Genomic DNA, 19385 nt, shown 5'->3' on the forward strand with positions numbered 1-19385 from the left:
AGTAAGTAGCTGTGTTGTTGAGCACAGCAATTACACTCTCACAAACCTGCACCAGGGCTTCTGCGCACGTCTCGCAAGAGTTGTGGCAGCATGATGTTCTGAACATTCACCTTTCACAGGAGGCACAGTGGAGCTGTAATAGCTACAGAATGCAATTGGGGAGAAATATGGCTGGCATATGTTTGGGATGCAAATCAGAAGTGCTGCGTGGGGGAAACGTCAACAAGGATGCGTGGGAGATGCCGGCAATTGGAAACGAGGGCAAGAAGACTCACAAAAGGGAACTGTTAAACAACAAAACAGAAGGCATTTTAACTGAGTGCTAGTGAGTGTGTGAGTGTGTGAGTGAGTGAGTGAGTGAGTGAGTGAGTGAGTGAGTGAGTGAGTGAATGAGTGAGTGAGTGAGTGAGTGAGTGAATGAGTGAGTGAGAGAGGATAGAGAACGAGAGGGAGTGCAAAGAGAGGTAGACTGAGCGAGAGACACAAACGCTAGACTAACTGTGCAGTCCGTTCCATCAGCTTAGATAAAAAAACGGACTCCTTGGGCCAAGAAGCCCCAGACCATCTTGAATCAGTGGGCCATCTTAAAATGCAACCAATAACCACTCGAGCCTGAGCACTGATTTTGGGTCTTCGAGGGGAGGGGGGAGAAAAAAGCAGAGTGTGCCTAGTCCCCTGAACCACTGCACTTACTACGCTTGGTTTGGTGTTCTTTTTGCTTTTATTATACTGTATGTGTGTGTGTGTGTGTGTGTGTGTGTGTGTGTGTGTGTGTGTGTGTGTGTCTGTGTGTGTGTGTCTGTGTTAGTGCAAGCAGCATCAGAGATAAGTGAAACCCGAGACCTACTCTTTGTTTTTGCAGTCAGTGACACATGAGCTTCGAGTCCCCTCTTGGTTTTCCTCCCCTCCAGCTTTGACTTTGCCTTTATTTTATTTGTCTTCAGCAATCAATGCACAGGAGATTTAACTGAGCTGCATCCTCGTCTTTTTCTCCTTCCTCCTCCGTCCTGTCTTATCTATTCTGTGCCTTCCAGCCACCTGTCCACACCCAATATAGCGCTGCAGTACTCTGATTTCGACTCACCTTCGCATGTGGGTGGAGGACCTTCGAACTGAAGGTGAGAATTAAGCTTGCAGGACAGCTCATCACTGCCTACCAGTGTGAATCCTGGGAGACACTGGTATTTCACTATATCGCCTGTGAGAAATGGAGAAAAGGCAGTGTTAAAATCCAGGCTAAACGATTTGATATCGCTGACGTGATATTTTTGTTGTTGTTTATATCCTACATTTTATTAAATTTAAATGATGAAGTCGCTTTGGATGAAAACATTTTAATACAATCAAATCTTAAATAAATGATAAACCTCAGGCAATAGCACCAGAACTGAACAAGGGCAGATTTATATTGGAATCAGTGGCAAGTCTGTTCCAAAGCCTGCCCCTCTCTAAGGGAATGTGGTGTGACAGTGAACACATACCTATTTCATAATCTTGATCTTCATAAAAAATGTCAGCATGTTCAACTGTGGGAGGCGAAGGGCATTTCTTGAGACGATAAGCTGCGGGGGAACATAAAAAATCGTGTGACAAAAACATTCATCACAAAAATGGAGTATGGTATATATAATGGCCAGTATATAGCATTCATACAGTACACATGATGTATGGGTATGCCTATTCTTATAAGTGTGTCTTTACTGTAATTTCCCAACTATTAGCCGCGGTTTATACATTAATTTTGCAAAATACATACAGTATGAGGTTAATACACAGTAGCAGTTAATGTAGTAATAATATGTTGTTTTTTTTTAACTTGCATAAAACACTGTCCTATGGCTTATGCACAATGTGGCTAATACACAGGAAATTGCTGTAGTAATATTCATAGCATACATTTGTCTAGAACTCATCTAGAGTATATCCTTGACCATTGATAACAAAATGAAGGGTTCCTAAAGTGCAAATGCAAAAGAACTAGGGCACATCAAATCAGTAAAACGCCATTCTTGATACCATAATGAAACCATTCATGAGCATGTTGAATGTGAAACATATTGCGTAGCTTTTCAGCCTATTCAAATGGTTCAAACTTTGCAAAAAGTGCTTTCTATTTACCAAAAATAACTTCACTAGCTACTTGCAACCCATGAAATATCAGTGTCACGGTGTGCTTCTTTACAGAGCACATGTTTTAAACACAAGATACATTTCACATTTCAAAGCAGTGTGTTGAAGCATGCATTGCATTTTTTGGAGGAGTGACTTTTTTTTTCATTTGGAAGAGAAACTAACCATGAAAATTGAGGACGAAGAGCCCACTCGTGGAGAAGTCGCTGTGAAACTTGATAAGAACCTGATTGAAAGAACTGTAGGCTGACTCGAGGGCCGTATTGCCGCTGAAAATCCCCAACTGTGGGAAGCTCTGGTCCGGACCATCCCTGGAAGAGAGCAAGCGCCAGACATTGAAAATGTATTACAATGTGCAACTCACAGAACACATTAAACAAAGCAATAATGGCCTAACATTTCACTGCGGTTTGGGGAAAAATTGATTTACTTTCAAATCCATAGCAAGATTTTGCTGACTTTCATATAAAAGCATTATTATATAGAGTGTTGAATGAAAACAGCTAAAATGATGACTTTGGCTACTCGACTCTTTTAATCGGTTTTGGAGATTAATAACGTGCATTACTCTAAGAGAGGGAAGATTAGGTGTATTTTTTTCCATTGTTACACATATTTTTCATCCACTTAAGAACAGAGTATTCCCTACAATGAAAATAGCTTATTTTATACTGACATTACATTTTCAAAAAGGAGTTGCTACCAACAGGGGCTAGTCCTCATGCCTCCGAATGATAGAGGACATTGCACAACAGCGATCGTGCTACACTGGGGCAAGCATGTTAACATATCTCCGGTGTGTTTGTGCATACCATACGGCGATGTAGTCTGTGACAGGCTCAGTCTCAAGCTGAGAGAAGTTGATGTAGACGCCGTGGCCGTGTGGCACAGTTATAAACCAGGTGCAGTCTTGTGAGTCCGGATACTGATTTGGAAACCCGGGGGAGAATATTGTGCCATTTATAGCGGTCACGTTGTAGCCACACGGAGCTGAAAATAAAAGAATGAGAGAGAGGGGGGAAAGGGAGAGAGAGAGAGAGAGAAGGGGAAAGGGAGAGAGAGAGGGGGGAGAGAGAAATAGTGGAAGATAGAATTTGTCTGTCAGTGACGACTTTGTGTCATTTCATCTTTTATTCATTAATCTATTAATTTATTTATTTGCTTTATCAGCTTTCAAGCACTACAGTTACTGTCTGTCATATGCAGGTAAATAAAATAATAAAGTTTAGGCTTCAAATACCATTTGTCCCTTCAACAACAGCATTCATACAGCACTGCCCTATGTTGATTTATTAAGCCATTGTAACCAGCAAGTCAGAGGCAAATCCTACCAGCGGAAAGTTCCGGCTGAGTGAGAAAGGGCTCCAAAGATAATGTGAGGTAGTATTGATCGATTCAAGGCTCTGATTTTTTTTTTCACACAACAGTGCTTATACTGATGATCAAGGTGGCAATTTAGAACAGGTCCCAGTAGCACATCTTCACTAGTTTTCTTTTAAAGAGTGGGAATTAAAAGACCAGTCACTGAAAAACAACAGGCTACACACAACAGACCCCTCTGGAATAAAGACAGTGGTGTGAAAACACCTTTTAAGATCTGCCTAACTCAAATGGCACACCTGCTGCAAAGGAATTGGACTTTAGAAGAGAAAAAAAACACACTTAAAGTACAGTTTCTTTGAAAACAATTTTGAAACTGTTCATTTGTAATATGGATTCACAAAGAATGGTGTGTGGTTTTTGAGAAGTTGCAAAACTCTATTCTATGTTTAATACTCTATTTTCACTTACCCTCACAGCGGGGGAAAGGATGATTCCATTTTCTGTTGATTCCATGTTGACATGTGAGTACCGGGTGGCCCACCAAAATATACCCAGGGAAACACTCAAAGGTGATCGACTGCCCCGCATTGTAGTCACTACTGATGATATATCCATTGGTGAACTTAGGTGGGTCTTGACAATTCTGCAATTCATATGCTGCAAGAAAAGATTTCCAATACATTCACACAATGGCAATGGCAGCTGCAGATAAATATAAATAAAAACCTTATGAAGCCTGCCTCGTATCCTTATCAGTTAATTTTAGAGTGAGCAGTGCTTGAGAGGCCCATATCTTTACATGTTGCATTAACTTTGAAGGTAATTCATCTTTTATTCATCAGGTGGGACACACAATGGGCGAGCAGACCAGCCAGCTAAAACTGCTGGCAAGAAGAAAAAAGAAACTTGTGAAACACTGGGGGACTGTTGGAAGCTGCCAGTTTGTATGACTTTCTCAGCAGCAATCTTAAAGCTTAATATCCACAATGTTTATCTTTGCAGAGCACCTCATTGGACTTTAATTTGAATGATGGACAAAGTCTTAAATCTAACTACCGTACAGCTAATTTAATAACAAGACAAAATCAATCACCTAATTTAACACCATGGGCGAGACATTGATGAGTTAGCTCAAAACATCCACATGCCACACAATTCCTATAATTCATAGAAGTTGCCCACTGCGTCAATACAGGTTTAGAGTATATCACTGTTGTGTCACTGTGTGACTTGGTTTAAGTTATCACTTTTTTATCACCACCAAGAACATGACATGATGACATGTCATGATCATGATTAACCACCACTTAAGCGACTGAATAAAGCAGCTAGTGAAAAGTCACTAACAAAGGCGCATTCACTGAAAGAAACTATGGCCATGGATAAAATTGTTGCTCTCACTTCTCTGACTGAAAATAAGGTGGGGGAAACAAAAGATGAGAGAATGAGAGAAAAGACAAAATAACTACGATGTGAATGACGACTGAATCAATATAACAATAACACAAGTTAAAGCTGCGCCCTGAGTTTTCGCAATATTGTAGAGAAACTAAAAAGAGAAGGGAAAAAATCCATAGATGAGTAACTTAAAGGGAGCATGTGAAAAAAGACTGTCCAGTTTTCTATTCAGAAGTGATTGATTTTGCTTCTAATTAGAATACGTTCTACATTATAGTGGACTAATCTTCAAATGATATTTGACAAGCAAACTGAAATAAGCCATGTTTAACAATCACCAGGCTTGGGGTCAATTTCCAGGGTAAGGATTGACCTATGTTTAAGCCAGATATAATGAATTATTTTCGTTATCTTTTTATTGACTGTTGTTTTAGCCTGAACAAAACACAGCCAGGTGCAGTCAGGGTAATATAATCCAAAGCTAAGACTCCCAAACGGTCTATTATGTTATGATAGCATTAAATGAGATATTATTCAAAATGAGGTTATTTCTTTTTCAGTTACAGTGGTCATAGCACAACAATGCCTCAGGGGAACATAACCCATTTATGCACGTAAAACCAAACAAGGAAAATAAAAAAAAGATGGCAAATACATTTGAACATGTAAGCAAGCAAATTGATATTGTGTTGAAAAAGGAAATGTCTCACCTTTGTATGTTAATCTGAAACCTTGTTGATTTTGCGAGTGGTCAGTGTAGAAATGAATAACAATCTCATGTGTCGTACTCAGGAGGTCAGGTGGCAGTTGCGTTCCACTGAACTGACCAATCAGAGAGCTGCTGTGCTGAGGTCCGTTGCGCACCTCTAAAAAATCGTGATTGACTTCAGTGGTGAAGTTTACAAACTGGATCAGAGCTCCTGTAAACACAAGCACAAAAGACAGGAAATTGAATTTCAACACTCATCTATCATCAGCATGATGATTTCCCCCTACCTCAACTGAATGCAGTAGGCATCTTTATTTTTCCACCAAAAAATAGTCACCCTATGTACGCTTACCAAGTGTTTTGAAATGTATAATGAGATTTTAGTCAACATCACAGAGTGGATTTTTCAAATTACTTCTAATGACATTTTCTTTAATCTTGTTTTAGTATCTTAAAGAGAAACTATGCAGTTTTGTCAATTTCTTCGCTGTTTTCTCAATTTCTGCTCGCAGGTTTCTCTGCAGAGCTCCCCCTACAGCTTCAGAGTATATATTTTATGACACTCCTCAATCTGTCAGTCTGCCGTTTCCTCTTTCCCTGTTCCTCCGACAACGGTTTACTCGCTTTCTGCTTCTCTTTGCTGGCTCTGCCATGACGAATGTCTGAGAAACTCCATCTCTACCTTGTTCTAGCTGGTGCCTGGCGTGTATGTGTGTAGTGCAGTATAGCAATACGTTACATTGCGAGGCTGCGAGACTTTCTGTCTCTGAGCCCAGCGGCCCAAAGTTGCAAGGGTGTTTTTTCTGCTCACAGGCGCTAGGGGAAATCGAAATGGCCACCATTTGCCCCAGAAAAACTCATATAACCATTCCAATGACTCCGAAGCTGTGAAGTTAAGGTAAATTAAGCTAACAAACTGCATAGTTCCCCTTTAACAAGGAAAAAAAAACAGGCTATGTACAGTATATCCAATTTTGGAAACACCTCAGCGAATTCACAAAGCGACTTTGCAAACACCTCAGCCATACGAAGAGCAGGCTTGATATGTAAGTGCATACTGTGAACTGATTTTAGATTCCTCTCCATATACAACTTCCTTATCATAATTTGTAGTAGGGAATTTCTTCCACAGTGACACCAAGGACAGTACTCACAGGGATTATTGACAATAACGTATTGTGCTTTCAGGCCCAGGTGTGCTATTTGAAAATGCTTTACTGAAGCTGTTTTTGCCTGTGCCGAAAATGATCAGCCGGCATTTGTTTGTCTTGTGCAATGGGAGGAGAAAGCGCAGAGTCTGGTTAAAAGTGGATAGTAATGGGGTTTGGGATACACAATGTAAACATGATCTCTTTTCCTTCTGCATAAGCTGGTTGATAAGGCAGAAAATTGCTTTAGGATTTCTCTACAAGTTTTTTGTTGTTGTTGTTTAAACGTGGGAGTGTCTGTCTCTGCTCCAAGACAAGTGTGAATGACTTCTGAATCCCAATCACCGTGCTGCTGTGTTTCCTTTTGAACTGCTGTGAGCCTAAAAAAACTCGGCTGCAACCAATAACTTATCTAAATTAGCTAAGCAATTTGAATCAAGTCCCACACATATAACAGAGTTTCACCAAAATGTACAAGAAACTTGTTGATGTGGTGTAGGTGTAAGATAGGTGAGTCTTTTTCTTGAAGGTTCCTGATTGGGTAAAAGTCACAGGGGGAACATCTATGCCTTACAGTATTTGTGCAGATGCACTTCTCATTGGCGGGATAGGGTGCACTCCCAGAGTGGCTCAGTATAGGAGAAATTAATAAGAAGCAGCAGCATCACCTCTGCCTGAATCTTTACAAGCAGGGGAAACGGTAATGCAAAACATTGTTGACGGTCACATTCATTACACACAAGATACAACATGATATAATACACACAAGGTGCATACAAGAAACATGTGAAAATATAATTGCTACAATTACAATTATGCATAATAACAATAATTGTCATAGGCTTTCATAGCTAACTGCCACTGTATTTTCTTTGTAAGCAGAGTACAAATTCACCAGATCATTAGCACAGAGTCAGGTATGCACTCACTACGTTTCCATGCACTCCATATTCCGGTTTTATTCAGAATAATCACAATATTCCGATTGTGTGTGAGTCATGTAAACGCCTTATTTCAACTGCCATAACCCGATTAAGCTTATATTCCTTTTATTAAACACCCAAATAACACCCCTGGCTAGGGCTGGGATAAACGATTATTTTTTAAACGATTAATCTAGCGATTATTTTTTCGATGCATCGATTAATCTAACGATTCATTTTTTCAGTCCGATTCGATTTCGATTCGATTATCGATTATCTCCCCATTAATTCACTAATAGCAACTTATACATGTTTATTTGCATATCTGAATGAAAAAAACATGAATTATTTAACATTGCAATATATGTTTATTGCTCTTAAGATTCCAAAATAAAAGACTTAAGTGCAAGTAACTACAAGTGCAAAGTAATGTATTCTTAGTCAGAGGTAGCATTCAATAAAGTTTCAGTTAGTCATTTTAAGACGTTCTTGTGGGAATCATGTGTGGATGCAATTCATAACGTAGTTCAAATAACAGTTTGTACTTCTCCTTTGGACAAGCACTTTTGAGTCTTGGAAAACACTTTTCCATTTCCATCTGGATTTTGCAAACAGAGTCAATAAAATGAGCCCTGCATGAGTAATACAAGCAGCTGCAAGTAAGCATGCTAAACTTGACATCCAAACAGTATTCTAACATTAGCTTTGAGATAAGGTTACTGCTTGATTGCATACTGTAACTTAACTTCGTTTAGTCTCCTCAATGTACTATGTTGTGATAAGACCTTAGCAGAGTTTACTTTAACTTTAATGCAGCGGTTTTGAACAAATTTGCGCAGCATGGTCACGATGCTTTTAATAGCAATGTAGCCCACTGTGTTCTATGCAGTGCTTCTATGTGGCAACAACAATCCTTCAACAATCGTGACTATTTTGTTAAATGCACATGCAGAGGAGGAGCAGCGGGCTCGTTACGAGAGAGAGCGGGCGGGGCGAGGAAAGACTGTGTGAGTAAGTGGCAAGTGCAGCTCAATGAAATTATTTTATCTTATCTTTAATTTAAATAGCAGGCCTACAACATAGAACATCAATGTGTGGTGGCCGGTTTTGATTTCGTGGTGCCCAGCCACAGATTAGTCAACGTATGAAAAACACTGAAGGTGTAAAATTAAAAATATTTAGCAGCACACGTTATGCTTGACGAATCGACGCTCATATTTTGCGTCGACGTATTTTTTGCGTCGTCGTCATCGATTACGTCGACGCGTTGTCCCAGCCCTACCCCTGGCATATGCCTCTTTTAATATTGCCCTATCCCGAATATGTTCCTTAATCGGAATATGGTGTGCATGGACACATAGTCGATAGCTGTGTTTGAAATGTTTACTTACTCACTCATTCACTCATTCACTGTTTGCTATGTAGCTGATTCACTACATAGATCCCTATATAGTGAACGAGTGAACATTTCGAACACAGATAATGTCTGTGTACATTAGCTGGCAGTTGACCGTTCTAGATGGTGTTATGTAAAAGTGAGATAATATGGACAACTTGACTGGAGTGCATTATTTCAAAGTCAAATATCCTCTGGAAAAATGTAATTCAACATGGAAAATGGTTACACAACTCCCTAAATCTGTCTTTAGAAATGTCTGAAAGGAATTATGATTGAACAGACAGGCCTGTCTTTGCCCATCAGGGCGGATGTGAGTCTGAAATGTGAGTTGTGGGGGTTGCTAACTGCACTTGGCTGAGATGTTGGAACCACTAGCTGCACGAGGTGACAACCTTACCATATCCAACTGGCAGCAATATCCTCCAAGTGCAGTCCAGATTTCCTGGGTAGTTGCCTGGAAATCCAGGACTTAAAATCACATTGGTCATATCGTAGAGGGCGCCACCACATTTAGCTAAAAAACAAAAACAAAACAAAATATAACTATTAGCCAATTCTATACATACAAGTGAAAAATATATACATATTTCATATTTAACAAATTCACATACAGTACATAAACGAGTCACATTTATGCTGAATAATACCAAATATCAAGTTTTGCTGATTCTTACCAATGCACAATGGAGGGGGGTAATTCCACCTTCTAACAGTCCCTGGCATGCAGGAGATATGCGAATGGCCCTGCACAAAAAGAAATCCACACTGTCATAAAATACACCACACTGGGGAAAAAAAGAGATTTCAAGAAACAGATAAGGAGGCCAGCTGTCCTTTTTTCAGGCCTCTGATATGTTTTTTTCTGTTCCTTTTTCAAAGCGCCTGCCAGAGCGAGCCTCCACAGACACCCACCTGAAGCACATATCCCGGTTCGCAGCCGAACGACACAACCTCATTCACCATATAGCGGTCGCCGGTTTTGATGCCATTGGCTGGTATGATGGGCTCGGGACAGGAGGTGAGGGCAACAGCTGAAAGATAAGGAGAACAATAGAGGATTTTACTGTGTTTCCTCTGTTCGTGTCATAGATGAATGCATGTTTGGTATGAATTTGTATTCATATTCATATTCGTTAATCTGGCTCAAACAACACTTTCATTTTGATGTATTCTCTCTTGCATTAAACAGCTGCTGTTTAGGTTTAAACACTACAATTTGATGTCATTAATATAGGGAACAGTATAGGACATAGGTGCCCAGCTTGAGAAAGAAGAATGCATCAGTGCACCAATCATACTGTATTTAGCACAAGTTTGCCCAAAAAAGAGTAAGACCCATAGAAAACAACTGACCCATGATCATTCTCTGTGATTGTTGACACGGAATACAACACCTTTCTTTAAAATGTAGATTTTCCAGAAAGTAAGTCTGACACACACGCGCGCGCACACACACACACACACACAGTAGTAGACCCAGGAGACGGCAGAGTATGTTGCCAAGACAACTGCTTCAGCGCAGCGAGCGAGAGAGGATGCCGCGTGCTTCCTCCGCGTCTAAACGTGCCGCGCTGCAGGTGGCATCGTCCCTTTGTGTGTCAGCCTTAAACAGTCATGGCTTTCCCCACTCGCTGGGAGTCAGGAATACACTGTGCGCTGGAAAATTAGCATGCGCCGCCAGGATCCTCCTAACTGCAATGTTGTGAGTTTGAACTGTAAGAAAGGAAGATCACAATTTTCCTTGCTCTCTGCGTAGAGTGAGCTCACTGGAAGTGATTTATCTTGATTTGCTTAATCCTCCTGAAAAAAAGCATTTTGATGCTCTATCACCTGTGTAGTTTAATTGTGTTCGTAATTCCCCCCCCCCTCCATTGTACCTTATCTGTGGAGCATTTGCCATGTGGATGCCACTTAATAATCTCCAAACAATTATAAGCACACAGTGAATCACTCCACATTGCTTAAAGTCATTTAGAGCAGCCACTGATCTGATGTGCTGTCTCCACAGGACGTGTTGTCAGAACCCTTTTTTTTCCATTTTCCTCCCCTTCATCTCATTACCCATTAACCCCCCCCCCCCCCCCCATCCCCCACCACCTACAAAATTCCACATTGCTGACACTCACATTCTGCATGGAGAGGCCATTCTGTGTGCCGTTCTGGGGATAAATCGATAAAGTGCCACATGTCCCCATCCGCAGATGAATGATATACTTAGAGGGAAAAAATAAACTGACATTCTCCTCTCGAAAATCACTGCCAGCTCAACAAAGGACAAGAGCTTAACCTTTCAAGAGGAGCTAGGAGTGAGACATATGCACAGACACAGCACATGAAGCAGTGGCAGGTCTGAATCTTGATTGAGTTGATATATCTCTCCACTCAGGTCTGTTACACTCCTTATTTGTTATGTTAGTTAGCATGTTTGCTACTTTATGAAGAATTGTCCCACCCCCAGGTACTCAGGATTGGTTCTGTAACCTTATGAGGCACTCATAAACTGATGCCTGAATTGGCCCACCTGGACTATGATCGGCCAAATCGTAGATCCAAAGCAGAAATCTATGACACGGGCTTCTTACTTCACTCATGACATGTCTTGTAAAATGTAGCAGACATCATACAGACATGTTAACAAGGTTAAAAACTTGATTTTCACAAGGTGGTCTTTAACAGTCTAGAGCGTTTCGACTAGCCAAAAGAGTCTTGGAGCAATACATGCTGGCAGTGTTGAATACACAAGCACTTAGCCATCCTCATGAACTTCCCTGATAGTGTTCATCGCCATCTATTTTCTCAGATCGGGGCATCCACTTGTGTCAGGGGCGGAAATAGCATCTTTACCTCCAAGATCGCAATGAGATCAGTGTTGGCTTCCAAAGCCCCTCGGTAAAGTGGTGAAAAGTGTACGACTGTGCTGGTAAGGATCTCCGGTCTCCAATGGAGTCAGGGCCAACATTACTCCCGCGTAACACATGGCCCTGCTCTTTAAGTGGACTGCTTGGGAGAAATGGCCAAATTGGGCTGTCTCCCAGGTGAAAAGCAGTAGACAAATTGGAGATGTTAGGAGTGAATTAGGTGAAATAGTATAGATCAGGACAGGCCCCACGAGCTATAGCACACCCTTTCTTCTGTTGGGAGAGACCCTGATAGCACCAGTGGTCACGGAGACATAGGGCCCTTGATGTTATCAGAGGCCAGGATAAAGGCAGCTTCCCATCCTGGGAATAGTGAGGGACTCACTTGTGAGTGTGCTGGAAGTGTGTGGAGAGCATTACTGAGGTTGGGTTTAGGTTCAAACACCATTTTGAAATAATCGTTTTAGTCCGTTGCTAGCTAATGGGAATTCATTTTGTGTTAAACAATTTGATGAACTTTCACACAGATAATTCAGCAAAGGTATTGTTTCACAGCTGATATGTATGCTATGAGGACTACCCAGGTAATAAAAGTAGTATACTTTAGTGTGTTAGAAATATGATTAAAGTATATGAAGTATAAAGCAAGTATGCTTACACTTTTTGTACTTTATGTAAAGTATGTTTAATGTGTATTTTTAGAAAGTATACTTCAAAGTAGATGTTATTAAGTTCAACTGCAGTGTACTAAAATTAAATATACTTATTGTGCAATATTCAAAATGTTTTTGTAGTGTACTTTTTAAAAATGTACTTTGTTGTTAGTGTATTTTAAATGGTAAAGAAGTTTATTTAGTTTAAGTGTATTAAATTGCTAATACTTAGAGTTGTAATACAGTGTACCTATGGAAAGTATATATTTTTGGTAGGCCTAATACAGTACATTGTTTGTATAGTTTCATAGTCATCTCACCTTTAATAAAATACTAATGTGTGTAGCCTTTAAGCCTGATATGTCAGCCGCATGGATGGCAATGTGCAATAACCTAGCCTAGACACACAGATCTATCAGTTTTGGTCATCAAATAATAATTTTTCTTTTGTTGATTTTGTGTCTTAGTAAGGTAGTAGCCTATACGTTTGTGGTGTAGTAGTAGTAGTAGTCAATGTATAGGCAGTCCAGTTGACCAATAACATGGCTGTTTGAATTTGAAATTGAGTGGGCGGATCTGTGCACCTTTCAAGCAAAACATGGTGTGAGCAAACATTAACGTTATTTTATACAGTCTATACTTGTAACTTTATTTGCAAGACAGATGGACTGTGGAGACCAGAAAATGCATACGTTTACGGTCCGTATAAGGTTACAGGTTTGTCCAAATTAAAGATACCATAAATTCTAGTCATGCCAGAGACGTTGGTCCTACACAGCCAGAAGGACTCTTCATATGAGATAACAAGGGCTGAAGCCAGTTGGATCTAAAGTGCCAAGTTATTCGTTATCAGGTGAGTCCCAAAGCATATTGTTAAATGATTCTGATGTAGCTGACTCTTTATGACCTTCTGGAGAAGTTAAATTGATGGCTTAGCAATCTTTCAAGAGTTTGTTTTTATCCTTGCTAGTACAAGCTAGCAATGCCAGATCACGTTAGCTAATTTAGCTAACGTTAACATAAATGTCGACCCAGATCCCTATCAAGAAGAAAACTACATTAGCCTGCTTTGTGTTTGTGGGATTATTGACAAGCGTTGGCTAGCACTAACGTTAGACAAACTATGATGGAAGAAAGTGTGGTCTTTATTAAGCAACGTTTGCCTAAAGTTCACCAATGTTCTTTAATATTATGTGTGGGGTAGGCTACCTCACAGAAAGGAGGATGGTGCTAGTCTAGTCTGTAGTCACACTTCACATTCATTAGGCATGCTAATGACATTGTAGCTGTTTTTTTTCTTTAATCGTGGAGACATCTTTTAAAATGACTCTACAGGACAAATTACATGCATTTTATGAAGTAGAACGTTTTTTTCCACCATTGATATTAGAGGGGGAATTAAACCTGGTGTTCTACTAAGTTAGTGCTATGAGGCTACATGATTGATATTATGCCTTGGTTTATGCGATAGATTTAGATTTGTTTAATTATTCGTGTTTGACAGAGCATTCATATTCATTTCGTGGTAGTGTTTATAATTTACCTAGTTTTAATCTGTAGCCTAATTATGTTTTTACAGGTGTTCCTGGACAGTTTTGAAACAGAGATGTCTGAACGCCTCAAATAATCAGCAGTAAAGGTAAATATTCTTCATCCAGGACCTTGCCCCATTACTCTTAAAGCATAACTCAAGCCAAAATGCAACCTAGGGTCAACTATTTTGATACATGATTATTTTGATTCATGCATCAAAATAGTAGGCTAGTGCCCCTACTACTCCCATTTAAAATGCCATTTGACCCGAAAACGATAATATGGTTGTATTGAAAACAAAGGAATCTAAGGTAATCAAATGCAGAAAACAGGGTGGTTGCACTCATATCGGTGCCAAGGTGCACAACGCTTTAAGGAAAGACTACCTGGCCAGGTCTACCCATACCAGGATGGCAAACAGATGGTGTCAATACCAATTTGACCCATATAAAGTAAATGTCAAATAGGTACAGATAATTGCCAATGGATTTCTGTGTAAAATATTGTTTATCTTGTAAAATGTTGTCCATCTTCTTTCTGTTCACAGACAACAGAGACAAATTCTCTAATACCAAGGTCAATGCATTTGACTGCTGTCCAGCCCCGGGTTGCCACCGGAAACTTTATGCATCTTGGACTGGAAGATGGTGTGCTAGTAAGGAAGCTAGCTACCACAGCTTTTGCCACCACATCTCAGTGTTGGGAGGGAAGTTCACTCACTGCACAACTCTACCAGCTGTACCTTTCCTCCTCAGCCATGATCCGTAACCACCATGGTTTTCTTTCTGGGCCAGAAGACTTTGCAAACAAATAAGCAATAAATGATCATGCATTACAAATTTAGCCATGTTAGACTGTTAAGTTGTTGGCTTGTAGGCTGGGTGTCCAGTAAACAATTTCAAGCTTAGAGGGCAAATTCTCTCACCTAGGATGGTAAACAACTTTTGTTTTTCATGAAATCTGCATTTTGAATTGATGGTCTACCAATGAGGCTGTAGAGTATTGCAATTTGTGACACAATAGTGGCAAAAAGCACTTGCGCGATAAAACATGCATTCGGGTATATTATATTATATATTATTTCACACACGTATATATTAAATGCGTGCGCGCAAATTCTCTCTGCGTGTGCGCACTCAGAGGAAACTGCTCCCCAAGCATGGAAGAAAATGCTGCGAGCGAGGAGGAATCTGACCAGCGCTCCAAACAGCCACTCGAAAAATCTATGCATGTGAAATAATATAATACGCCCAAATGCATGTTTTATCGCATTACCACATCCAACTTGAAAATATATGCTCAAGAGATCCATAACTTTCAGAAAATTTTTTACTTTTGTTATGGATGAATATTATGTTTTGTTTTCATTCATGTCAATAAAATGTTTTTCTCATAATCAAAGTGTAATTTGTCATGTAACAGAATAGGTAGGAGAGTACTAATAGTACAATTTTAAATCACACTAATATTATACTTAAATTGCATGCCTTTATAATGCTTAAAGTATCTTAAGACTATACTTTTATTAACATAACTGCAAACTTTCAAGGCACTTATTGTAGTCAGGAAGTACATTTGAAGTTAATTTAAAATATTATAGAAGCATGCCAAATGAATAGAAATGAGGATGATAAGAGTATTCAAAATACACTACTACACTATTATTAGTTATACTGTAATGCCTTTTAAGTACATTTCCAATACACTTGAGATGTTACAAGAGACTGTGTTCCGAATGCTCATAAAATCTCTTTTTGTATAATGTACTTAAGAGCACTTAAAGTTTGAAAAAAGTTGTTCCATTTTAGCACACGAATTACACTAAAAGTATAGTCAAGTTGGTATTAAGTTGAACTTAATACATAATTCAATACACTTAATTACACTTGGATTTGACGAAAAAAGTACAAACTGTACTTAGTACACTTTCAAAAAGTATACTTTTAATAGTTTTTTTTTTTACCTGGGTAGCCAGGGCCAAATCCAAATATTTTCCCAATGAAAAGTTTGTGGGCTTAATTTTTGAGTACTTAAATATATTTATACCTGAAATATGGATCACAATTGCCTATTCAATGTTCGTTAGCTAGGTATAATATAATTATTCCTGACAGAAAAAAAGAAACTACAATAAACAAAAACAGGTAATGCTGTAGTTAAACCTTCCATCATAAGTCATGCATGTCAGGCAGATACTCTGTCAGCAGAATGAGTAGATACACTGACATTTGATTTTTTTTTTGGTTTGATGTTACTTTATGACTGCTTTCAGAATTTTGGATTATTAAACGTGTTTCTAAGCCATCATATTTTAAGAACTGCCTTGAGAATTAAGATTGACCCCTTGAACCCACTCTAAATCTGAACAATGTGCCAATACGACACAAAAGACCACCAGTCTAGGGCACCAGTAATCTGATTTCCATGTGGTCAAGTGTCTCAAGGCAAGTTTAATGAACACAATACAACAGCAGCAAGCACTTGGCACTCTGACACAGTAGTGTGGAAACGGAAAGGATGAGGCGTAATGTGTATTAATAGAAGCTATAAAGCATATTGTAACAAAAGAAGAAATAATGCCAACCCCCTTCTCTTTTCTTTCATTTTATTTCTTATTACTCAGCAATGTGTTAGGCATGTCTGCAACATTTTACAGGGTAGACACATTTGAACTTTCAAGGGCAGAGAGCTTTTTCGTAATAGTAATGTTAAAAAGCTCCATACTCACTCTTGTACTCCAAGTGGAATCCGGCAGCGACGACACTGATGTCAGTGTGGAAATGAAGGTAGAGCTGGTTGGATGTGCTGTTCAATAAAGCAGGAGCGGTGGTGCCTGCAACACATCACATGCAAATGGCTCAGACAACAAGGTTGTTGACATTTATACAGGTAGTCATTTGGGTTACATGCGGGTCTGAATTGTGAAATTAATGGGGGTTTTCTTCATGTGGCCTGGGTGCTTTGAGAGAATGCAGATTAAGTGCTTTTATGTAATCCGAATGGATGTGTCCTTGTACAAAAGGCTCTCCTTTATGGAGTGTGAACAGCAGAAGAGGATGAAAGTATCATTTGAAATTTGACAGCCGCTGGTCATTGAAGTTTTGTCAATGGGCCCCAGTAAGACCAAGGGTAAAACTGTAAGCACATTTAGTTTTGTTGTCTTTGAAAGGGGACAGTTATGAAAGGAAAAAAAAAAGATTTCAGAGGCCTGTCAGAAACATTCAGACACTCAGTGTGCAGCCTTGCAACGCACAGCTACAGTATATCCTTTGTGTTATTCTAAACAAAATGAAAACGCATGAACCTTTGAATATTTCTGAACTAGTGAAGGACAGAGCATGCTAATTTAAGGCAGACGTAACGCCCCCAGTTCAGCTGATGTGTCCCACACAACACATAGCAGTGCTGGAGATGCACACAATCATCTAATCATCAGTGATAAGATGTGCAGGTAGAAAGTGATTATGTTAGTCATGTTACAAATGCCTAGCCCTCGACACTTCTAATGTTCTAATCCCAAACATGGCATGGCGGAGAGAGAAAGTGGCTGGCATGTATTAGTACAAGTGCATTATGCTGATGATAGTGGCCTGTAAAGTGCTCCTTTACGGTTGAATGACTTGACTAATAATTTTTGGATGGAGTTTGACAGCTTGGTAGCGTTCATCTACTGTCCAGCAATTCAGCGGTCCATCACTTCTATTAGCTGGACAGGCATCTCCAGCATTTCTTACGCTTGTCAAATGAGCTTCAGATGGGCATAAAATGGACTTTGCCGGATTGAATATGGCCAAAAAATAGGAGCGATGCATTTTCTCTGCAGGAATTTAATGGGTCAAGAATATGTAGCACATTGAAAATATGCATCATGTCACACGGCATTTGGGTTCTGGCATTACATCTGAGGTGGTTACAAGAAAAGTATAAATAAATAACATGCACATTTTAATTGAATTAGCATTCAGTAAACTGTAATTAATCCTGTACGATAGCATGCTATTGAATAAAAAGACAAGGATGGAGCACAAAACATATCTGACAGTTCAATTAAGGGAATTATACTAATGGATTTGTGACCAAAGGATGAATTAAATGAGTGATTGTGATGGGTGAGGGTCTGGTAGCCCACCACGAAGACTAGAAGAAGGATGGCTTTCTGCATCTTAATGAGCTCTCACACACAATGCAGCCTGACAGAAACTCCAGATCTTTCTCTGTGTAACTCACAAAAGCACACGAAATGAAGTTTGGGTAATTTGGTATCTAAAAAAGAAAACGAAATGCAGAAATTAGCATTTTGCGGTGCGTTAGATCATAAAAATCCATCAGGTACACCTTGGGATTGACTTTTTTTACACTTCATCAAGATGAGTCGTTTTGGTGTTTAATGTCTTTGCTTTGAGGACTGTTGGCTTCGAGAGGTGAACAATGATATTCAGCCAGGGTTCACGCCACAGAAAATTTGCCTTAAACTACACATCTCCCCAGCCGTGCGACCTTTAGTCAGCAGGCTGCCGTGGCACTGAGGCGGAGTTCATTATGAGCTTGTTGAAAGCATTGCTTAAGGCCTGGCCACAGCATCACTCCGTCGGGAAACACAAAAAAGGTTAAACCCCCCTCTCTCATAGGAGGTTCTCTTGCTTGGAACCCCCTGCTGCAAGATTATTTTTTACTTCAGTTTAGCGGCCTTGAAAATTTGATATTTCTTTTGTCTTCGCCGACAAACCTTTCCAAACCAACTCTATCTGTTGGGAACATCAGTGTGTCTCTGAGTGACATTCAAAGAGCTGTGACTTTCTCAAAAGTCAGTCTTGAAAAACAAAATGACTGCCCAAAGTTGCCAAACCAGAGAAATGACTGCATACATCAGTTTGAACATTTCACAGGCAGAAATGTGAATTTTGAAACAATGACATAGGCTACAGGCAGCAACATAACAAGTACATTATAGAGTTATAACATAACTGATGCCAGACAACATTTAGCACATATATATATATATTTTTAATATGACTATTTCAGCTATTACCAGTGTTACCTCTGCAACCAGACTTACAAAGGGGAGATAACTTAGCAGGCTAGCCTGGTTTCCCTTGCAGTATATCAGTAACACACTCATACCACAAGTACGCTAGCATTTGCATGAATAAAAATAAACTTTTATCGCAAGTTTTAAAAAATTGGCTTCTTGTCAACACAGCAGGAAAGAAGCCAAAGGCTGCTGGGCTCAGCTGTAGCAACTTGGCGGCGGTCCAGCCTGAGCTACCTGATAAGAACTATAACACCTCCTCTGTTTCTTCACTACTTAGAT

General features: G+C 39.6%; 1 protein-coding gene across 1 annotated transcript in view; it reads right to left on the reverse strand.

Moving 5' to 3' along the window:
• Positions 1-19385, reverse strand: part of LOC143123746 (CUB and sushi domain-containing protein 1-like) — a 314279-nt gene that overhangs the window by 26410 nt on the left and 268484 nt on the right. Inside the window, exons 37-46 of the mRNA XM_076285039.1 lie at positions 16803-16907; positions 9943-10061; positions 9705-9774; positions 9428-9544; positions 5562-5771; positions 3922-4110; positions 2943-3120; positions 2296-2441; positions 1482-1562; positions 1085-1198 (exon numbers count right to left, since the gene is read on the reverse strand). Of these exons, the coding sequence (XP_076141154.1) occupies positions 1085-1198; positions 1482-1562; positions 2296-2441; positions 2943-3120; positions 3922-4110; positions 5562-5771; positions 9428-9544; positions 9705-9774; positions 9943-10061; positions 16803-16907 (1329 nt within the window). The remainder of the gene's footprint in view (positions 1-1084; positions 1199-1481; positions 1563-2295; positions 2442-2942; positions 3121-3921; positions 4111-5561; positions 5772-9427; positions 9545-9704; positions 9775-9942; positions 10062-16802; positions 16908-19385) is intronic.

This window comes from Alosa pseudoharengus, unplaced genomic scaffold (genome assembly GCF_046254945.1).
Source record: "Alosa pseudoharengus isolate Yale_2024_CS ecotype anadromous, Long Island Sound unplaced genomic scaffold, YU_APseudo_1.1 YU_APseudo_1.1_scf_15, whole genome shotgun sequence".
In the NCBI taxonomy this organism is placed as follows: domain Eukaryota; kingdom Metazoa; phylum Chordata; class Actinopteri; order Clupeiformes; family Clupeidae; genus Alosa; species Alosa pseudoharengus.